This window comes from Aedes albopictus, chromosome 2 (assembly GCF_035046485.1).
Source record: "Aedes albopictus strain Foshan chromosome 2, AalbF5, whole genome shotgun sequence".
NCBI lineage: Eukaryota > Metazoa > Arthropoda > Insecta > Diptera > Culicidae > Aedes > Aedes albopictus.
The window spans coordinates 148,094,511-148,118,554 of NC_085137.1; the positions used below are offsets into that span (position 1 = coordinate 148,094,511).

At 40.7% G+C, this 24,044-nt stretch overlaps 1 protein-coding gene across 1 annotated transcript; it reads left to right on the plus strand.

Annotated features, from left to right (window-relative positions):
* The first annotated feature begins 2,547 nt into the window (after positions 1-2,547).
* LOC115264812 (menin) lies at positions 2,548-23,639 on the plus strand. The gene is made up of 2 exons (XM_029868807.2): positions 2,548-3,842; positions 21,066-23,639. Exons 1-2 carry the CDS (start codon positions 2,773-2,775, stop codon positions 21,985-21,987), a joined length of 1,992 nt encoding a protein of 663 aa, XP_029724667.2. The 5' UTR covers positions 2,548-2,772; the 3' UTR covers positions 21,988-23,639.
* Positions 23,640-24,044: the final 405 nt, after the last annotated feature.

Consider the following 24,044-nt stretch of genomic DNA (forward strand, 5'->3'; position numbering starts at 1 on the left):
TCAAGCGGTTTATATTTTTTGTTAAGTTAAATTTAGAGGCTTGCTTAAAAAAAAATCGAAGTAGGCCTCGCTGCGATCGGACGTGTTTTTGTTTTGCCTGTCACGGTTTTTTTCGCTCTCCCGTTTTGTGCGGTTTTTGTGATAATTTGGCTAGAGCTACGCCTTCCGGAAGTTTTGAGCATATGATTTGCGGAATCCGTTCGGCACAATGGTTGTGTTGCAGTTTTGAAGCTCTTATCTTCAAATTGAAGATTTTCGTGTTGTGATTGTGGCCGGAAGAACTTGATATCGTTATTCCGCTAGTGACTGATTTGGTTATACGTCGCGAACAAGCGGACACCCACTTTTCATGCCGCATCATGTACTTTTGCCAATGCTGTTAAGCTTTATATTCTTGGTGTGAAAATTTCAAATCAGAACAGTGTGTTAGTATAATGACTTGTAGTCTTGTGTTATCCATAAAACATTGTGAACATTCGTACAACAACTATGTCGCGGGTGTTGATAGTTTTTGTGGCGTGACATTTCTCAAGCAGTTATTAGCAGCATCCCACATCAAGAGGAACCTGGTTCAGAACAGACGATCATCAAATGGATATAAAACGACAAACTTGGTGAGGACGTTTCATGCTTCCTATTTATCTATTGTATATTGTATATATTGAACCATATAATAGCAAATATCTCGGAGCGTTTGGTACGGTATGTCCACGCATCCTTCCTCCCCTGTAGATTCGAGAAGTGATTCGATGTTAAACGAAAGTTTATTATAGTCGAAGAATTTCAAAGAATCATCTCTGCGGTAAACGCTACGCAGTAGGCCTGGCCGCTTTGGCGCTTGTGTCATATCTTTGATATGCTGCAAGCATCAATATTGACAAGAAAAATATTTGGGTGTAATCTAACCCGATTATTTTCCAGGATGCTTTCTTGTACTGGCTGCGTATGCGTTAGATTAGATTAGATTAGATTAGAAGTTAAATTTAGAGGCTTGCTTAGAGGTTGAAGTTAGAATTTTCTGTTTCACAATAGAAAACAATTGCCTTGACAATTTCCAAACCATTTGATTTAATGTAAAATAGTGCAAAACAGTATGTTCTGCATCACAATAGACAACAATTCTAAAACAATTGAATCTAACGTGGAGCCAGTAATAAAGTCACTGCTCAAAGCAACACGTTTACCGTACATTTCACTGTTTAGAACAATTTAAAAACATAAGAATCTTCTGTATTACGAAAACAATTCCCACACCATTGAATCAATTGTGGAACCAGTAGTGAAATCACTACTCAGAACAATACGTTTACCGTTCGGTTCACTGTTTGAAACAATTCGAAAACATAAGAATCTTCTGTATCATAATAGAAAACAATACCCAAACAATTGAATTCAATGTAAAAACAGTACAAACAGTATGTTCTGCTTCACAATAGAAAACAATTTGAATACAATTAAATCAAATGTGGAACCAGAAATAAAATTACTACCCAAAACAATACGTTTACTGAGCATTTCACTGTTTGAAACAATTCGAAAACATAAGAATCTTCTGTATCACATTCGAGATCACATTAGAAAACCATGCCCAAACCATTGAATCTAATGTAAAATCAAAGTTTAAAACAGTATGTTTTCGGCTTATTTAACTGTTCAAAACAATACAAATACATAAAAATCATCTGTATATTTGATACCACGTATCGGTATTACCAACATTTCATTTACATTAGAATCTTATGTTTTGCGAAAAAATATGTGTGGAAAAAAGTCCTTTTTTGTATTGTTACGATACCGTCTACCCCCGTTGGTTTGACCTCATCTAATCTGAACACTTTTTAATTTGACCCCCTCTAATCTGCACATCGTTCAAACTAAAAATAGTTCAAGCGTCATTCTGCTCATGGAACGGAGTGAAACGGAACGCAGAATCAAAACAAAACAGCAAAAAGGGTTGCCATCAGTGGTTTTTCAATGCGCACAGGGTTACTAGAAGTTCAAATTAAAAAATGAACCCCGTTGGTTTGCATGAGGTGTCGTTCAAACCAACGGGGGTAGACGGTACTTAACAACCTATACAATTCAATGTGAAATCCTCATTCACATTTGATTCTATTGTTAGAAACATTTGATTCTATTGTTTTTCTATTGTTATTTTAACATTGAATTCTATTGTGAGAGCATGGTTTTCAATGGTACTGTCACATTAGAATCCTATGTTTTTCTATTGTATTTTTTATCCGGGTTATTGTACGAACTATATGGGCTTGATTTCTATTGTAAAAAGTAACAATATATCTACTATGTGTTTTATTGTGAACAATAAAACCAGAATAATATTTACCATGTAATGAATGGTAATTTTTTATCCGGGTTAGGCCCTATACGGAGCGTTTTCGAAAAAAGGCACAAGACCTCAAAATGTTACCCCACAAATGCAGACGTGCATGTCTGAGTAGATTGGAACGAGCGTGCTGGTCTTTCGCCCACCCCTGATGCAGAAGTTATCGTTTTGCAAAATGCGCAAAAAGCAAACTGCAAGTGCATCGCAAAAGCCGAAGCGGAGAAAAAGAAAACAAAGGTGATTCACAAGAAATGTCAAATGAAGAAAATTTTGCGGCGACGTCGTCGTAAGTGAAGAAAAGTGGCAAAATTTTGCGAAAATTTTCGCCGAAACATTGCACAATTGCATCGGAAAACCCGTCCGGACCCACAACGCATCGACCGTGGAAATCGCTGCAGGGTTTAGCCCGCGCCCGGAAAAACCCCAAGATGACGGAGTTTTGCGACGATGTGATCAAGCTGTTCCCGCTGCGAACCATTCCGGATGTTTTGCGGCTGTTCCGGCAGCAGCTGACGAACCGGGTTGAGGAGCCGGATTTGACGCTGCTTTCGATCGTGACCGGGTTGATTGAGCACTCGCTGACTACGAAGGTGTTGGAATCGTCCGGGACGGGACCGGGTCAGGTGACCGGAGGGAACCAGCATCAGCAGCAACCGCACATTGAAGTGATCAGCAACTTTCCGGTGATCCGGTATGACGTGGTGGAGGGATTGTACAAGAAATTCAAGAATGTGCTGGCTCCGATCGAGAAGCTGCTGGTGAAAAATACGATGGATTCGAAGTTTGCCAGCCGGGAGATTATCAAGAAAGTGTCGGACATTATCTGGAACTCGCTACTGAGGAGTTCGTACAAGGACCGGGCCCATCTGCAGAGCTTGTACAGTTATCTGTGCGGCAGCAAGCTGGACTGTTTTGGAGTGGCGTTTGCCGTGGTGGCTGGATGCCAGATGCTGGGTTACCGGGATGTCCATTTGGCCATTTCGGAGGACCACGTCTGGGTGGTGTTTGGGAAGACCGGAGAGGAGACCATTGAGGTGACCTGGCATGGAAAAGGAGCGGAGGACAAACGGGGACAGTCGGTGGCAGCCGGAGTGGAATCGCAGACGTGGTTATACGTGGCCGGGAATCCGGTGGTCTGCTCTCGGTACATGGAGGTCGCGGCCATCGTTTCGGCAATTAATCCGTCGCTTACAGCGACCAGCGCCTGTTTGGAAGTGGCCGAAATGCAACAGCAACTGCTCTGGCAGCTGTACGAGATGGGGCACCTGAAGCGGTATCCGATGGCTTTGGGGTGCCTGGGGGAGCTGGAGGAAGTGTCGCCAACGCCCGGCCGGAAGAGCTGCGAGGAGCTGTACAACGAGTCGGTCCGGTCGGCACAGGTTTACTACAAGAACCATCACGTCTATCCGTACACGTACCAGGGCGGGTTCTACTACCGGAGGAACAAGTACCGGGAGGCTTTTGCGTCGTGGGCCGATAGCAGTGATGTCATCAGATTGTGAGTATTTGTACTTACATATTACCACTTAAGTTTAATTCAAAGATATTCTGAAATCATCTCAGGTCGTTGTCTTGATCCAAAATATTACAAGTCGTTGATAGCGAACAGGTCCCTACTATAATTAAAATAACATTTTCTTCTGGAAAATCATTATTTAAATTTTTTTGCATAGTTATTTTTGAACCAATGACAAAGACTGCTTCAAAATGCTCATTTCTTTCAATAATAGTGAAATTTTATTGCTATCATTATTCCTTTACATATTAAATATTTTACAAGTGTCGAATCGCTTTACGGTTTTCGATAAACATAAAGTCCTTCAGCAGGTTATTCTTTATCACATCACCGATACATCGGTTACCTACAGGGTACCTTACGTGAACCGATATAGACCAAGAAAATACTTGCGATCTGCGTACTACCCAATAATAAAATTGGAAAATCCATCAAATAAGCTGGTGTTGTCAACAGTATGCAAAACGGCATTATCCCAAACTTACCCCAGTCATCCAACATCTCAGCATGTCGTTCACGTACTTCGGTTGGCTAATCGCCAACCACCCTTTTCGAAGTTTCGCAAACGGATGTCGCTACTGTATACGCGCAGAATTTCAAAGCAGGGTTGTCGGACGATGGGTGTGCTTAATGTGACCCCGCTGGAGGACTGCTGGAGTACAGTGAAAGCAGCCTCCAAGAGATCCACAAATAATTACTCCAGAAGTTATACAAAGCATTCCTGTAGAAGCTTCACCAGAAATATCTCCAAAATTTTTACCGGGAATTTCTGTTGGTGTCAAACCGGGAATCCCTCCTAGAGAGATTCACCAAAAACCATCTAAAATTTCCCCGGAGATTTCCTCTAAGAGTTTTCCGGAGAAACTATTGAAGAAATTACAGGTCGATCTCTTTCTGAACTGTTGGAAAATTAGTGGAAAAAATTCCGGAGGAATTCTTGAAGGAATTTCCGGACGATCACTTGTAGAAATTTCCTGAGGAACTACTGAACGATCTACTGAAGAAATTTCTGCTGGAGAGATATGTACCTGGTAAAACCCCTAGAAAAATTAGCGGTGGAACTCCTTGGATGATTCCTGTGGAAATGTTCGAGGAATTCCCGGTGGAACTGTGAAAAAAATGCGGTATAACCAATTTCCAGAATTCTTAGAGCAGTTACAGGTGTATCGATTGATGAAACTTCTACAGGATTTCCCGGTGAAACTTTTCGAAAATTTTCTGTTGGGAATCTTAGAGGGTTTCCCGATGAAAATCCTCTTAAAAATTTTGGTAAAAGCCCTAGAAGAATTTCATTTGGAGCATCCATAGAAACTCGCTTTGGAACTTCTGGTAGATTTTCTAGTGGAACTCCTAGTGGATTTCCCGATGAAACTCCTTTTCCGTTGGAACTCTCTGCAAAAATTCTCAGTGGAAGCTTATAAGTGAATTCCTGGAAGAATTCATGAAGCATCTGTGTTGCCGAGCTTCTACAGGTATTCACAGTGAAACTCGTAGAAGACTTGTGTGGAGCTCTCAGAAGAATTTCCGGTTCAACTTCTGAACAAATTAGAGTGGAACTCCTAGAATAATTTCCAGTTGTGCTCCTGAAGAAATTCCCGGTGGAACTCATGGAGGAAGTCCCATTGGAACTCCCGGGAAGAGCAATATTCTGCGAAATTTTTAGAGTAACACCTAGTGAAAATTTCAGATAGATAGATCTCCTAGAGTAATTCCAGATACTTCTGCGGGAATTTGCGGAGGAACTTAAAAAACAGTTATGGGTGGAGTTTCTAAAGATATTGTAGAAAAATTTCCGGATGAACTGCTAGGGTAATCTCCGGTGGAACTCTTAGAGGAATTCTAGGTAGAACTTCTAGAAGAATTCTCATTGAAACTTCAACAGGAAATCCCACTGGAACTCATACACAAATTCATTGTGGTTCTGCGAGAATTCCCGATCAGATTTGTAGGACGCCATCCACAATTTACGTAACGCTCTAGGGTGAGGGGGAGTACAGGCGAGCGTTACGATCCATAAAAACATATTAGGATTTTCATACAAAAAAAAATGTACAAGTACGGAGGGGGTCAGAAAAAAGATTCATGTTTAAGTATCACGTAATAATAGTATGATGCCTAGAGATATTCCGGATGAAACTTCTAGAAGACTTTCCGCTGAGTAACCTGCGGAAATTTTAGAGCAGTAATTGCTGAAACTTATAGAAAAATTCCCGATGGAACTCCTGCGGGAGTTTCCCTGGGCTTGGATTATATCTTCCAGGAGCTTTGATTTCAGGCATGTGGTCGATGGCCTTTGCAGTAATGATTGGAATTGCTGAATGTATAATCAATGGCAAACAATTCTGTAAGAATCAGATCTTCAAGTCATCTGATATAGTTATACTGATCATGACGCTGCATAGTATATCGAACATTTGTCGAAGTCATTTATGTGCCGGGAAAATATAATTCCAAGTTGGTGAGAATATTACAAATTGAGGGAGGGTAATAGGCCCAGTCAGACCCCTGAATGTGCAATGTGGGTTAGTTTATGGGAATGCCATTGAAGGTTTGTAATATTCTCCGAGGCTTTCGAAATCCAACAGGGCGCGTCCCCGGGTTGCGGATAGGGGGAAAAGGGAGATTTTTCACATTTGTACTGTAATCAGCCAATGTGGTATTATCTCCTATGGCAGTGGTGCTCATCCTGCGGCCCGCGGGCCGCATGCGGCCCTCCAAGCCATAAGATGCGGCCCGCGGAGTACTTTAAGACGAATCGAAATTTTGAACGATTATTTGAAACAACTCGTTAAATTTATTAAGAAATCAAACCAAAAAAATGCTGATCTATTTTCACAGTGTTGAACACAAATTAAATGATAAATAAACAAAAAGAACAATCCGTTCTGGTAAGATTCGAAGTCGCAACTTCGAAATATTTCGGCATTTCAGCTAAGTCACGAAGCCAGCTTATAGTTATTTATAAGTGGTACGCCCAGCTCCCTGGGTTAGTGGGTTGGTGTCAGGCCCTGCGAGCCAGCCGTAAAAAAGACTAGCACCGGAAAATCAACAAGAGAAGAATGCGAACCGATACCAATGGCGACGAAAAGGGACTTGCGATTGGAAGCTCGGTACGTGGAACTGCAGATCTCTCAACTTCATCGGGAGCACCCGCATACTCGCCGATATACTGAAGGACCGCGGGTTCGGAATCGTAGCGCTGCAGGAGGTGTGTTGGACAGGATCTATGGTGCGAACGTTTAGAGGTAATCATACCATCTACCAGAGTTGCGGCAACACACGTGAGCTGGGAACAGCTTTTATAGTGATGGGCGACATGCAGAGGCGCGTGATCGGTTGGTGGCCGATCGACGAAAGAATGTGCAGGTTGAGGATCAAGGGCCGATTCTTCAACTTCAGCATAATAAACGTGCACAGCCCACACTCCGGAAGTACTGATGATGACAAAGACGCATTTTACGCGCAGCTCGAACGCGAGTACGACCGCTGCCCAAACCACGACGTCAAGATCATCATAGGGGATCTAAACGCTCAGGTAGGCCAGGAGGAGGAATTCAGACCGACGATTGGAAAGTTCAGCGCCCACCAGCTGACGAACGAAAATGGCCTACGCCTCATCGATTTCGCCGCCTCCAAGAACATGGCCATTCGTAGCACCTTCTTCCAGCACAGCCTCCCGTATCGTTACACCTGGAGATCACCACAACAAACGGAATCGCAAATCGACCACGTTCTGATTGATGGACGGCACTTCTCCGACATTATCGACGTCAGGACCTATCGTGGCGCTAATATCGACTCCGATCACTACCTGGTGATGGTTAAACTGCGCCCAAAACTGTCCGTTATAAACAACGTACATTACCGGCGGCCGCCCCGGTACGATCTAGAGCGACTGAAGCAACCGGATGTCGCCACAGCATACGCGCAGAATCTCGAGGCAGCGTTTCCGGACGAGGGTGTGCTCGATGTGGCCCCTCTAGAGGACTGCTGGAGTACAGTGAAAGCAGCCATCAACAACGCAGCCGAGAGCACTATCGGGTACGTAGAACGGAGTCGACGAAACGATTGGTTTGACGAGGAGTGCAGAGCGGTTCTGGAGGAGAAGGATGCAGCGCGGGCGGTAATGCTGCAGCATGGAACCCGACAGAATGTGGAGCGATACAGACAGAAGCGGAAGCAGCAGACCCGTCTCTTCCGGGAGAAAAAGCGCCGCCTGGAAGAAGCGGAGTGCGAGGAAATGGAACTGCTGTGCCGTTCACAGGAAACACGCAAGTTCTACCAGAAGCTCAACGCATCCCGCAAAGGCTACGTGCCGCAAGCCGAAATATGCAGGGATAAGGAAGGGAGCCTCCTGACGGACAAACGTGAGGTAATCGAAAGGTGGAAGCAGCACTTCGACGAGCACCTGAATGGCGAAGAGAATGTAGGCACGGAGGACCAAGGCAGCGGAGGAAATGACTATGTTGGTGCAGCAGAGGACGGGGATGAACCAACTCCCACGCTGAGGGAAGTTAAGGATGCCATCCACCAGCTCAAAAACAACAAAGCGGCTGGTAAGGACGGTATCGCAGCAGAACTCATCAAGATGGGCCCGGAAAAGTTGGCCACCTGTCTGCACCAGTTAGTAGTCAAGATCTGGGAAACCGAACAGCTACCGGAGGAGTGGAAGGAAGGGATAATCTGTCCCATCCACAAGAAAGGCGACAAGTTAATGTGTGAGAACTTTCGAGCGATCACCGTTTTGAATGTCGCCTACAAAGTGCTATCCCAGATCATCTTCCGTCGTCTTTCACCTAAAGTAAATGAGTTCGTGGGAAGTTACCAAGCCGGTTTCATCGACGGCCGGTCGACAACGGACCAGATCTTCACCGTACGGCAAATCCTCCAGAAATGCCGTGAATACCAGGTCCCAACGCATCACCTGTTCATCGACTTCAAAGCGGCATACGACAGTATGGACCGCACAGAGCTATGGAAAATTATGGACGAGAACAGCTTTCCCGGGAAGCTGACTAGACTGATAAGAGCAACGATGGACGGTGTGCAGAACAGCGTAAGGATTTCGGGTGAGCTATCCAGTTCATTTGAATCTCGACGGGGACTACGACAAGGTGATGGACTTTCCTGCCTACTATTCAACATCGCCCTGGAAGGTGTTATGCGACGAGCCGGGCTCAACAGCCGAGGTACGATCTTCACGAAATCCAGCCAATTTGTCTGTTTTGCGGATGACATGGATATTATAGCCAGAACATTTGGAACGGTGGCAGAACAGTACACCCGCCTGAAACGTGAAGCAGCAAAGGTCGGACTGGTGGTGAATGCGGCTAAGACAAAGTACATGCTGGTAGGTGGGACTGAGCGAGGCAGGACAAGCCTTGGCAGCAATGTTACGATAGACGGGGATACTTTCGAGGTGGTAGAAGAATTCGTCTACCTCGGTTCCTTGCTAACGGCTGACAATAACGTGAGCCGTGAAATACGAAGGCGCATCATCAGTGGAAGTCGTGCCTACTATGGGCTCCAGAAGAAACTGCGGTCAAAAAAGATTCACCCCCACACCAAATGTACCATGTACAAGACGTTAATAAGACCGGTGGTTCTCTACGGACACGAGACATGGACGATACTCGAGGAGGACCTTCAAGCACTCGGAGTTTTCGAGCGACGGGTGCTAAGAACGATCTTCGGCGGTGTGCAGGAGAACGGTGTGTGGCGGAGAAGGATGAACCACGAGCTCGCTGCACTTTACGGCGAACACAGTATCCAGAAAGTGGCCAAAGCTGGAAGGATACGGTGGGCAGGGCATGTTGCAAGAATGCCGGACAACAACCCTGCAAAGTTGGTGTTTGCTAACCATCCGGTTGGTACAAGAAGGCGTGGAGCGCAGAGAGCACGATGGGCGGACCAGGTGGAGCGTGATCTGGCGAGTGTTGGGCGTGACCGAGGATGGAGAGCTGCAGCTGCAAATCGAGTATTATGGCGGCAAATTGTTGATTCAGTATTATCATGAATTTGATGTGAACTAAATAAATGAAAAGTGGTACGAATCAAATGAAAGTTTGTTAAAAATGTAATCTTGAATCATTTAAAAATTAGTTGCAGTTTTTAAGCGCAGTCAATGCAACGCTGAGCAAATATTTCCCATTTCGCCTTTCTGAAGCACATAAAAACACAAAGCACGAAGTTTTTGACAAAATTCTCAACAAATCTCAACTTGGTTGCCAATATTGTTTAATTTTCACTTTTAGTTTAAATTTCTATTATAAGACTCACACATTTTTCGAAACAAAACTTACGAATCCAATTTGAATTGTCCAAGCGAAACTCTTGAACGAACTTAAAGGAAAAAATCTCAGGCGAGATTCATAAAGCGGCACAGGAGACCTTTTGGAGAAACTCCAGGAAACATTATTGGAGAAAAATTTTAAGCAACTCTAATTGCAATATATGGAGAAACTCAAATCATCCTGAAGAAAATAAACCTGAAGAAACTCAATGAGAAAGTTGTGGTAGAAAAAATGTTGTGGTGCCACTCTGACAGAAATTCCTTAAACAACTTTAGAATAAATTCCTTGAGCAACAAAAACAGAATTTCCAGGTGTATTTACAAACAAGATTCCAGGACCAACTACATCAAGACACAAAAGATGCCTAGAACACCTGAGGGAAATTTGAACAATATGCTAATACAGCAACTTTAAAAGATAATGTTAAAGAAACTTCAGGCAACAATTGTTAAAAATCTATTTTTTGACGAAATTTAATGATGAAGTATATCATCAACTTTAGAAGAGACTCATGGTAAGAATTTACTGAAAAGTTCAAGAAACTCCTGGAAAATTTTCGGAAAAATCCGGAATAATTAATGAGGAATACCTGAAGTAACTTCAGGGCAGTTCCAAAGGCAAATCTAAGAGGAGTTCTTGGAGGTGTTCCAAGAGAATTCTAGAAAAACTAAAAGAAACTTCAAGAAATTTTTCGAAAACCTTCTGGAGCAACTCCACAAGAAATTTCAGGAGAAAATCCAGCAAACCTTTTTGGAGCGATTCAAAATAAATTCTTGTAAAAGCTGCTTGACAAGTTCTTGAAGTGGCTTCAAGGCCATTCTAGGGGCAACTTCTAAAATTGTTTGTTTGAATTTCAATGTTCAATGTTTTTCTCGACTAAACTTATTAATCTAAATTGAACTCCACGAAGGGCAATAGATTATAAAGTTTGACCCTTACACAAGTTCTGAACAGTTCAAATTTTTAATAAATATGCTTTAAAATTATTCTTTTTGTTGTTTTTGTGCATCGATGGTTTGTGTGGCACGCAGGTCGATCCCGAATTGCAAATTTGGCCCGCGGTATCCTCCAACCTGAGCACCACTGTCCTATGGTGTTGTAGTGCGAATGGATGATCTCATTCTATGGGAATTCGAACCTTGTAATGTATTGTTTATCAACTTTAATTTTCTAAGCTTGATAAGGTTTTGAAGACAAACATCAGATGAGAGAATTGCCTAATGGGAAAGTCGCATCAGCAAAGCTTTTACATACAGGGGATAGACAAAATGATCGGGACAGGCCAAATTTTCAATTTTCAAAAAATGTTCAACTAACTGTTACTTTTTGTGAAGTGCATGAAATATTCTCAAATTTTTACTGTAAGTTCATCAACTAGTCGTGTATCAGTGGTCCAAATTTGGGAAAGATCGGGCCATTTTCCACGAAGTTATAAAGATTCTTGAAAAAGGTAAAATTATCCGATAGTCAACTTTGAGCTATTATATCTCCGGATTTAATAAACCGATTGCAATGAAATTTTGACCATACATGACTTATATAATGAGCTCTAGAAAACTTGTGACTAAACTGGAAATTTTCAACAAGAAAAAAAATTATAGCGATTTATTTTTTTTTTCAGATTTTTTAGCAAATTGGTCTATTTTTAATAATTATTCCAATACTTTTTCAAATTATTGGCGGCTATGTTGTTACTTTCCTTCAAAACACGTTTATATATAAGTCAATTAGAGGGAAATTAAATGAACTATAATTTGCATCTTGAATTTTGAAACGATGTTGAAGTTTTTGATAATTTGGTGTTTTATTAGAAAAATAATCAAATCGTTATAATTTTAAGTTAAGTCAACGGTTTTTCATAGCTCATTATATAAGTCATGTATGGTCAAAATTTCATTGCATTTGGTTCTTTGAATCCGGAGATATAACAGCTGAAATTTGGCTATCGGATAATTTCACCTTTTCCAAAAATTGTTATAACTTCGTGGAGAATGGCCCGATCTTTCCCAGATTTTGACCACTGATACACAACAAGTAATGAACTTACAGCAGTGTTTCTCAAACTATGGGTCGCGACCCACTGGTGGGTCGCGGGCTAATTTTTGGTGGGTCGCGCAGTCTTTATAAATTATAATAACTCATGTCGAATGTTATTGCTTGCCATTTTCTAATTTCAAAATACTTCCTTGGAGAATCCATTTCTAGAAGAGTTATTTCTAGAATTTCGTATTGTCCTTAATTTCATTCAAAATTATGTATTATAGGTCTTCTCTGGAGTATATTGAATAATGGGACTACTGTCTGCGTTATGAAATCGATTCTTAAACGATGAATTTTTAATTGAAAGTTTTACGATAAAGGTAAAATTTTAGATTTTACTTGTGTTCTGAAAAAAAAAAAGTTCAAGTTGCTGTTTGCTGTTAGACTTACACGCCAGTTACAGCAATTAAAATATCAAAAACAATACAAATTCCAAAAATCAGCAAAAAAAATACCAAATTTTGACAAGATACCTTGCCTTTACCGAAATTCAGTAAAATTCAGTAATAATCAAGATGACTCATCTGACCATCCGGCAGTACTAAATTTCTAAAAACTACTTGATGTTCACCCACTCGTTGTGAATAAATATATATAACATTTTCAACCGATATTTAATTTAAAAGTAGATCTTGAAGTTCTGCAGGAACATAGAGCCAGACTGGTTAAATATTTTAGAAACTTGGAATCTTATCTCACAATTTTTAGACTAAGAGTTAATTGATGCTGCAAACTTGAGCACCTTAGCCTTTCTTAGACTTTTCCAAAAAAACAAAAAAACACTATAAATTAAAGAAAAAATCTATTTTTAGCCCTCAAACGTATCGTAAGTTCATTTTCAAAAAGAAATTACTTATTTTATAAATTTCCGTGCTGGTGGGTCGCCAAATTCTGTGAAAATCAAAAGTGGGTCGCAAGCTGAAAAAGTTTGAGAACCCCTGACTTACAGTAAAAATTTGAGAATATTTCATGCACTTTACGAAAAGTTACAGTTAGTTAGTTACATTTTTTGAAAAGTGAAAATTTTGCCTGTTCCGATCATTTTGTCTATCCCCTGTATGCAAATGCTATCCATGGGGTCATGTCTAGCATTTAATATGTATGGCAATGACTGATTCTTACCTAGCAGGGGTACTACAAGACCACGCGGACAATTCGATTAAAGGCCTAAGGTGAATATATGACGAAGCCACACTTCAAATTTTCAAGAGCACAAATCTGAAGAACCAAAAGACGAATTGCACAGAAAAGTTGATCGATTGGTCACCACCAGCGGCCGACCAATCGATCAACTTTTCAGCGCTTTGCGACATTTCGTTTTTCAGATTTGTGCTCTTGAAAATTTGAGGTGTGGCTTCTTTCTATAATCACCTTAATTGGGGATAATATATTTTCCAGAACTGAAGCGACATTTTTTCCGGGGTGACTGGCGAGTCGGAGAGGGTAGAAGTTTCCGTTTGTTATAATTGACAAAATAAACAATCGGGCGCTTTTTCTTTCTATAGCTTGCTTGGTATTTTGTGGATTATTGTTTTTTTTGGTTTTAGAAGGTATGCGATTCACTATTGAGCCTTACAATTATTTTGCATCTGAATAGCATTGATATTGTCAAGTCTGTACCAATCCCACACCAAAATACCCTTTTCCTATCCCATGGCGTTTATGTGGTCAGCAAAGACTATTCAGCCATTACCCCTCCTTATCATCGGCTTTGGACTGACTTGCGCTCTCATTGCCCCACCAAATGCTGCAAAATGAAATGAAAATGAAAATGATGGAACTCCTGCGGGAGTTTACGGTGGAACTCCTAAAGTAATTACTGATGAAACTACTGAAAAAATCTCTGCTATTCATATAACATTTTCTGGTCGAATAATTCGTGGAAATGTTATAAAAAATCTATTTGGAACTCGTAAAGGAATTCCTGGTGGAATTGCTAAAGGATTTTCCGGTAGATAACTCCTTGAAGATTTTCCGATGGTACTTTGAAAAGAATTTCCAGCGAAATTCCCACAAGTGTTTTCGGCGGTACACCTGTTCCAGTGGATCTCTTACATGATTAGGGTAGTGGACGTATTTTGGCCCGGGGCAGGTATTTTGGCCCACCTTGGGAATTTTATTACTTTTATCATATAATGTTTTCAATATCTTGGTAAATTTTTATTAGAATTTCCAATAATCCTTTGCCAAGATGTTGATAAATGTTATTAAATTCCCAAGTTGGGCCAAAATACCTGCCCTGGTCCAAAATACGTCCACTACTCTATACGTTAGATCTTCGAGAAGAATTTCAAGTGAATTCAAAGTACCATTTTGATGACCATTTAGTGTCATAGAGGTTTTGAGAATCGTTATCGAACCTTATACCTTTTAATTTGATTCTATTATGGTTCTAAAACCTCATATAGTCTGTTCGACTAAAAATATGACTACACTTCCAAAGGAATTCCTGCCGGAACTTCTCTAGGGATCCAAAGTGTATCGCTAGAGTAAATTTGCGGTGGAAGTAATTTTAGGAATTCTTGGGGAAATTCTCTTTGGAACTCTTTGAGGAATTCCTGAAGAAATATTTGAGAAGAATTCCCAGTGGAATTCCTACAAGAATCTCCGGTAACACTCTTGTTGGACTTCCTGGTGGAACTTCGAGAAATAATCGGAGCAACTTTTAGAGAGATTCTTTTTGGAACTCCGAGACGAATCCCTAGTGGAAATCCTAGAGAGATTCTTGCTGTAACTCCTAGGGTAATTTCTGGTGGAACTCCCTACAGGAATTCTCGGTTCTTCAGGTCTTCAGGAGTTCCTAGCGGGTCTACTGGACGATGTCACGGTGGATCAACTATTACAACTTCTGGATATTAGCGGATGAGGTCCTACAACAAGTATTCACAGAGGAACTGCGAGTGGATTTTCCGGAGTAACTGGAAGAAAAAATTTTGAGCAGAATTCCCAGTGGAACTATGACATGAAATCCCGAAGAAACTCTTAGAGGCATTGCCAGTGGATCTCCTGGAAAACTAATTTGTGGAACTTAAAAAAAATAGTGGAACTCCTAGAAAAAGTTCTCTCTGAAATTGCTAGAGGATGGGATTCCTGCGAGAATGCAGGAATTTGAAGTGGAATGCCTATTTGTATTTCTGTTGTTAATCCTACTGGAGTTTCGATCAGGGTTCCTGGAATTACTGGAGAATTTCTTGTTGAATTTTCTAGTGGAATTCCTGGTGGGACTACTGAACAATTCCTTCTGGAACTCCTTGAGTGGTTCTTACCCAACTAACATTTTCAGCGCTATAAGCTTCAGTCATTTGCTTTCTGTTGTGTAACCATCGAGTAAAAGCAGTCAACGCTGAATAAAAGGAAAGCTAGTCAAATATAAATCATAAGCTAATACACGACTGCAAAACAAGCACCATACAGCTACCAAACTCGGTTTTCAGAAATCCATTGCTTGTCACTGGGGCTGCCTTTACTCCACTCTACTCCAACTCCGGGAGATTTCCCGGAAGATGTGAAAACTTGAACACATCGAATAGGAGTCCCCACTAACAAAACAGCTGCTACTAAACAGTACAATTCGTTATACTGACAAATCCCCAAACCAGCAGCGCTTTAAAGGCCGTTATGCGATTTCATTACGGCTAGAAGCTGTAATAAAGAAACTGTTGGTTTACCAACACGGCTTGTCGGATATAAACATTATTGTCAAAACAAACTTAAGCGGGATATATAGCTACTACACAAATTCTTTACAGTTATCCATGTCTGTGCTGTGAAATTATTTGGGTTGCTTTTATTGCACTTTAATTCAATGCCGGAAGATGTGCAAATCGAGTAAGAGTCCCAGCCACTACAACAGCTGCTTTTATACAATACGTTTTGTAATGTTGCCAAAACACAAAACAGCAGCGCTTCGTAGCCGTTTAAAGAACACTCTTTCAGCTAGAAGCTGTGAAGAAGAATCTGTTGGCGCAACCACACAGCTTGTTCAATGTAAACATTATTGCGTTTGACGTTTCACAAGCTTTTGCAGCAAGATGAAGTTGGGTAAGGTTTCTTGTGGCACAATTATGAAGCCTTGTCTGGAGTAAAACAAAGCAACATCATCGGGACCAGTGGATACGGAGATCGGGAGTTCGATTCCAAGTAGCGCCAAGTACTATAATTATTCAATTTAAAAGCGATAGTTCCAGTTCCATATGTATTGCGTCACGGTTTACATAAGCTAATTATATCTAATCGCTTAATTTGGGGATGCCGTATAACTATTATTTAACAGCTGTGAAAAGGTTGAAGAAGCGCCTTCTCAAGATGTTATTCAGTTAGTGGTTACATAGAAGCCGAGAAAAGAGCTATGACTAGGTGGCATAGAAGCTCCTCGCACAGCATGTGGATTAAGTTCGCCAGATTCATTGGTATAGGGCTTGCATAGAAGCTTCCGTCCATATGTACAACACAGTAACTCAACATCAAGCCGTATCGTAGACGCTTTGTTGACGTTTACATTCACAATAAATGTTAGTTGGGATGGGAGCGATTTGTCGAATCGCCCATCGTCCCAATTTGTACTGGGCGTCAAACCCTGTTTTCTAGGAATACTTTAAGAGTCTTCTCTTGGATTTTTTCCAGGAATTTCTTTTGAAGTTCCTTGAGGGATTTCTCTTGAAATTCCCGGAATGATTTCTCCCAGAATTCCTTCCGAGATTCCCCCAGACACACCTTCTGGGATTCCTCCAGGAATTGCTTCTAGGTTTTCTCTTTGATTTATTTTTTCTGGCAGTTCTTGACAAATGGCTCCAGGAACTTCATCAGGGATTCCTTCAGACACTCATTTGTGGGATTTTCCTGTGATTTCATCAGCGATTCTTCGACAACTTCTCCAAAAATTGCTTCAGGGATCATCCTGGAACTCTTGGAGGAAATTATTTTGGAATTGCTAGAGTTTTCTCTTCTCAAAGAATTTATTTACAAATTCAGGTATTTTTCAGACACTCCTCCAGGGATTTTGTGAAGAATTAGCATTAGTTAAAATTCACGAATAAAAAGAATTTAACAAAAAAAATCCTGTAGGAATTTTCCCTAAAATTCGGTGTGCGATTTTCCTGTAATTCCTTGAGGTTCTTCAGGGAAACTTCTTCAGAGATTCCTTCAGGAACTCCTTATCCTGATTTCTTTAATGATTATTCGGGAATTTGTGTTCTTGAATTTCTCCAGAAATTTTCCAGAAATCTTTGAAGAATTTCTCCTGAATTGCTTAAGATCTCCAGGAACTCTATCAAGCATTCCTTGTAACGTCTGTGCCTGTATAGTCGCATTGGTTTGAGGTCCCCGTTTTCGAACGTCCAGTAGTGCATATATGACCGCCTAAAATACCGGATAATCTAACGTGTTTGAGCATAAGCGCCGGAAAATTTAACTGAAGTGCAAATTCAGACAGACAGACAGACAGTTTGCGAAGGTAAATGTGCCAAAACGTTTCATGCCGCCTGTGTTGGTGTCACCGAAACCGACTTGTGCGCCTTGTCGTGTAACATCATCTGGATCTGCGATGCCTGCATGAATCTGTTCTATAAGATGCGAGATAGAATGTATGCCGATGCAACAACGAACACGACTATCGCACAACCATCCCGATCAGTTGACGACCAAATCAACGAACTCAAATGTGCTGTGACCGAAATCGCCAACACTCTCGCACACGTGATCCAAAAGCAAGATGTAGCTGCTCCGTTCCTACACTCTACCCCCGTATCATCGCATGTGTTGCTAGATGGAACTCATGTGGATGAGATGAATGAAGACCTATCCAGCGGAGCAACAGAGAAACAATCGTCGTCGCTTCTCCAACCGGCTGAATATTTCTCGTTGTACCTAACAAACATTGATAAATGCGCCACCGAAAGTGATATTAGTATGATGGTATCACGTTCTTTGAATGTCCCATTAGCGTGCTGTACTAAAATAGTGAAGCTTGTTCCAAAAACCAAAAATACTAGCCTGTTAGATTTTGTGTCATTTAAAGTTTTATTGAATACGAATTTGAAACCACTAGCGATGTGCCCATCAACATGGCCCAAGGGAATAAGATATAGAGAGTTTCTGAATCGAGTGAATGAAACATGGAAGCCTCTGATACATACGTAACTCCTGAAATAATGCTTGTTCAAACTATGTCATAAATAGTTTTCATATTATGATTGTGAATTGGAAAATGCTTCTGGGTGTAGTGTGCTTGTTATTATGTTAATTTTTTGTAAACTGCTGTTGAAATGACATTTGTGTGAGTTTTTGTATTCATATGGTTAAGAAATTTGTTGTTAAACATATACTAGTCTTAAGATATTCAATAAGACCCATAAGGGTCAGTTGGATTAAATCAAATAAATAAATAAATAAAATCAATGAACTTCTTCATTTATTTTTGCTCAAATTACTCCAAATTCAGGATATCTCCTGAAACTCCTACAGGGAATTCTCCTGGAATTCCTTTATTTATTTATTTTTTTTATCTGTATTAACGAGATTTTCAGCCCTAGGCTAGTTCATCTCGGGACCCACGCTTTACTTCCCTTCCGAAGGAAGAACTCACATTTGGCGAGTTTGTCGGGAGTGGGATTCGATCCCAGATCCTCGGCGTGATAGTCAAGTGTTCTAACCATCACACCAGGTTCGCTCCACTAATTCCTTTATTTTCCTTTATGTATTTCTCCAAAAACTCGTCCAGGAATTCGTTAAGAATTTTTTCTAAGAATTCCTCGAGGGATTTCTTCAGGTATTCCTTCAGAAATTGAGAGATTTCTCCTGGAATAGCTGGAGATTTTTTCAGGAGCTTCTTCAAGAAAACTTTCAAGAGCTCCTACAGTAACTCTTTCAGAGATTGCTCCAGAAACGCCTTCCAATAGAAACTCTTTCAGGGATTCGTCCAGAAATTTCTTCATGAAATTCAGTTTCCTCAGGAGTTCAATCAGGAGTGCCTTCAGGGATTTTCTTAGTAAATCCGTCAAAATTTTCTCCTTTAGTTTATTCAAGGATTCTTTTAGATGTTTCTTCAGGAGAAATGTTTCTGTAAGAATATATTTCTCTTGAAGTTGACAGAGTGGACAGAAATTTCTCTTGTAGATTCTCTTCCTAGATTTTTCCAGAACTCCTTCGAAGATTCCTCCGGAAACTTTTTCACAGATTCCTCAAGGCACTCAATCCAGGAACTTCTTCAGGATTTTTTCCAGGAGTTCCTTCAGCGATTTCCCATATTTTTTCTGTGAATTGTGAACTTTTGTAATGTAACTTTGGCAGTACGGTTGGGGTCAAAAATGACCCTGATGCACTAGGAGGGTTAAAAAAGGAGTTTTATAACATTACCGTGTATGCACCAAACTTTGCGCAGTTAAGAAAAATCAAATTTCTAGTCGTTATAAAAAATACAAACAAACAAAATATATCATGAACAACATGCTCATACGATAGACTAACGATCCTTCTTAGAGTCTGCAATATAAAAAAATCATAATATTAACCAAAAAAAAATACTTAAAATAGAAAAACTATTTCATTGCCTTGTTCCTAACTTTGCGCACAAAATCTTCGATTGTTCCTAACTTTGCGCATAGTGTGCCTAACTTTGCGCATGCTATGAATTGCTCAAAAAAGTAATCAAAAATGCTATTATTTAATGTTTGCCCATTAAACTAAAGTTATTCAGATCAGGTAGTGTGCCCTTGATTGATCTTTGTTGAAATATTTTGTCCTACGAGGGAGGGAGAACGGAGGCCTCCGGAGTTCTTGATTTCGTCTGCGGTTCGTACTAGGCACCTACCGTGTGAACAATCCAAACTTCATGAGGGGTTGTTTCCTGTGGCTAAAGATCAAAGGTAAAAGCTTCCTGATAAATGAAGTGACCGTTACGGATAGGTACAATAAGGGGTCATTTAAATATGACGTCCTTCTTTGGGGGGGGGAGTGTGGGGTTTGTCTGAGAAAGTGTGATGTGCCATGTATTAGGTATACATACTATGAAGCGTGACGGGATGGCCCAGGGGAAGAGGGGGTTCTAAAAGTCTTAAAAATGGTGGACGTCATATTCGAATCGTCCCTAACATTGACCGCCGGAAAATCCAAATGAAGGACTGTTCACAAATCACGTCTTATTGTGGACAGACGAAGAGTGCCTGCCATAGTGCTACGGTTCATACAATTTTCTACTAATTTCTATACAAAATTTGCGACATGGCGGAGAGGCAGGCCTGAAATTATCAGTACTGGTGTTACATAATATTTAAATGGTTCATAAGTCATGTATTCACGTTCAACAAGCATTTACTGAAAGTGCGCAAAAATTAGGAACACAGTGCAAATAATGGTTCCAAACATTGCGCACCACTATTTACTAATTAAATTGAAAAATTTCTTACGAACTGTGATTGATATTACTAGAATATCACCTTTTTTGTCAATTAACTGCAAAATTAATCATCGTTGCACAGTTTTAACGAGGAAAATGTTGATTTTTAGTAGAGTTACTTCTTGGCAACCGTGTTAAGGCGAGGCAAATTTTGACATTTTTGTGTATTTTTTGTTTATTATTCAACATAAACAAAGATTTTATGGACATTAAATATTTGTCAAATAATGTTTATGTTTACACAATGCTAGTGCAATGATTAAACTGGTGAATATGTTGACATTTAGTTATTTGTTTCGTTATTTTACAAGAATGCGCAAAGTTTGGACCTGCGCAAAGTTAGGTGCGCACACGGTATCAGAATTTATAATATTTTTTCAGTTTTTAAATAAATCTGGTTTTCTTCCAATCTAACGTTATTTTTAATCAAGAACACAAATGTTACCGTAACTGATCTTCCAATTTTCTTCCACATTTCAGGTACAACTACTCCCGCGATGACGAAGAGATCTACAAGGAGTTCCTCGATATCGCCAACGAGCTGATTCCGCAGGTGATGAAGCTGGAAAGTTCGGGCCACTCGGCGCGGAGCATCCTGCGCGACTCGCACTGTTTCGCCAACCTGCTCCGTTTCTACGACGGCATCTGTATGTGGGAGGAAGGCAGTCTGACGCCGATCCTGCACATCGGTTGGGCCAAACCGCTGGTGGCCACGATTGCCAAGTTCGATCACGACATCCGCTCGCAGGTGATCATCCAGTGTAGCGACGAGTCCCCTCGGGATTTCCACGTCAATGGCAACGAGGCGGAAAAGGTGCCGGAACGGAAGAACGGGGGTCGCCAGGTGGTCAATAACAATAATAATGTTATCAATCTGGAGAATGGCAAGCCGGACGAGAAAGCCAGTTTGCCCAAATCGTTGGAGGCTTTGGTGGGTAAGTGTGGCGAGAAGCTGTTGAACCCGGACTTTTTGCTCCAGGGAGGTGGACAGCCGTTCACTTCGGAGGATAGTGAGTTGGGCTCGGCTGGGGGTCAAAACAACGGCTCGGTGGTCAAGAATGGCAAGAAGGAGAAATCCAGCGACAAGAAAGAGGCTACCATCAAGAAGAATGAGATAAAGGTGGAACCGAAACGCGAATCGCTCCAACTGGTGGATTCCGAGGACGGAGGTCCCAAGAGACCGCTGATCACACTGTACAGCCAGAAGATGAAGGGCCTGAAGGATCTGCTACTGGCGGAGAAGCTCAACACCAACGCCATCTCGTTGCAGATTACGGCCCAGAGCCAGGTGCAGGTAGGTGGTAAAAAGTCCCGCTCGCACCAAGCCGGAACGCAATCCGGTGGGGCGCATCAGGAGAACGAGCCGCAAACCCGTTCCTCCAAGCGGGTCCGAAGGGAGTAGGTTGACCATGATGGGGAGTAGAGCAACCACGTGGTTGCTAAGGGTTGCGTTCGAAAGGCCGAAACTGTTAGGGAAGTTTTTCCGCCTGAAAGTGGTTTGTTTTTCTGCTAAAAGCAGCTCACGGTCTCTTGGCAAAACTCTCAAAAGCAGTAACCTATTCTGAAAACTGCGAGAAAGTTTCTGATGATCATTCATTCTGTTTTTCACCTAATCTTGGATGATGCATTTAAAAATTGCTGATAAAATAGCAAACTCAAGGTTTAAATTACAGAAAGCTGAATCTCGAAAGTGATTCGACAAGTTTTCAAACGAGGTTAATCAAAACGCAGATGTGGTTAACAATACCAACTTCTTCTTCAAAATACTTATTTCAAAACTTCTGCTTTGAGAGTTTCTGCCTTTCGAAATTCTATCAATTATTCTGTCATTCATTTTCGGCCTTTCAACGTAAAATCCATTCGCTAAACATTCCCGGATGTCCTTATTTTGAGCTTGATCTATATTTTGTGATTAATTTATTTTATCGCTTAGTCTTTAGTGGTATCTACCTGTCTATGGTATTCTTCTATTTTTTACACGAACCAAGTCTTTTTTAGAAAGTGTCGCTTTCAAAGTGACGCCCACTTTAAAACCACGTAATTCCATATTAAGGTTGAGATTTGTCACGTGCTTTCTCCTTCGTTATCAAGGATATACACTGGAGCAAGCATTGTGATGCCATTTTGTTTTAGAAAAGCAAACCTATTTATATTTTTTAAATTGTTAATTTATTCTGTTTTACGTTTTTTTTCTCTATCGTGTAACTGAATCCTATTAGTTGCTATTTATGATCGTGATCCGTGGAATTACGCGGACTTCCAAACGCTTCATTGTTGAGAGCGGGCGTGGGTTCCTTCTGAAGGAATAGCCCCCTGTTGTCGCTCTTCGTAACTATTATTATTATAATTATTGTATTGAGCTATGTCAAATCCTCATTTCGTTTTCTCATAAAAAAAAAACTGTGAAGACTGACTGATCGCGGATCTAATCTAGTCTTGGTTGAGGTCAGTCTTTTCTAATAAAATTGATTTAATTTTCGTATTTTTTAGAACTATACTCTTGTACGGCTCTATCCTGTTCGGTATGAACTCGTTTGGAATAATTTTTGACTGTTCATCGTGTTAGGCCAAATGGTATTATGTTAAAAAAAACTCTTAAGCCGAACGGGATATAGTCCGCTATAAAAAACTATACATATAATTGACTCGATGACAACAAATCGGAAGTTACTTTGAATATTAGAGACACTAACTTCCTGATATGTTGTCTTCGAGTCTCAAGAAAATCAAACTAGTTGTAAACATGGAATGAAAGCGAGCGAGAACTCTTTTCCATCCCAATCTAAATGTGAATAATGAAAATACCGTAAAGAATGAGAACTGCTGAAAATATGTGAAACAAAAGCGCAAATCGCACCCAAATCTAGACAAAGTAAGATCATACAAAAATGACAACCTCAATCATGGAACACAATCGGAAATTGAAAGTACAAAACAAAACAAAAACAAAAAACTCGAAATTGCTAAATTATTCTCTCAACACAAATTGACACAGACAATTGTCCCTATACAGTTAGTCGGGATGGTTTCTCCCTTCTCGCAAAAGGGACAAAACGAACTTAACACAAAATTAACCGTTTTCTAAATTAAATGATAGGAAAAGAAATATTGGATTTTCAATGTCCATTCTAGAAAAAAAAGTAGAAACGAACAAACATGCCGTCTCATCACAGTTGATTTGAGTTTTGGATTGGAAAGTGAAAACAGATTGGAAACGGATTGGTAATATCGGGAAGGACATGTGAAATGATTGAGGACAAAGGAAGACCATCCAGGGGATCAAATAGACCATTCTCATCACACTTAGTTACTCTTCCTTCACAACCCTTCTTATGAAGACGGTTTCGTACTGATTATAATGTCACTGGAAAGCTCTCTTTCAACTTGTTTCGAATTTTTCGGAGCTGATAGTCCCTGGGCTGCCTCGATTCGCACAACAGTCCCATGTGAATAGGAAAC

Bases quoted from the DNA above. Each gene is read 5' to 3' on its own strand.
- LOC115264812 (XM_029868807.2), top strand. From the start codon at position 2,773: ATGACGGAGTTTTGCGACGATGTGATCAAGCTGTTCCCGCTGCGAACC. The intron at 3,843-21,065 runs GTGAGTATTTGT...TCCACATTTCAG, and splicing joins AGCAGTGATGTCATCAGATT to GTACAACTACTCCCGCGATG.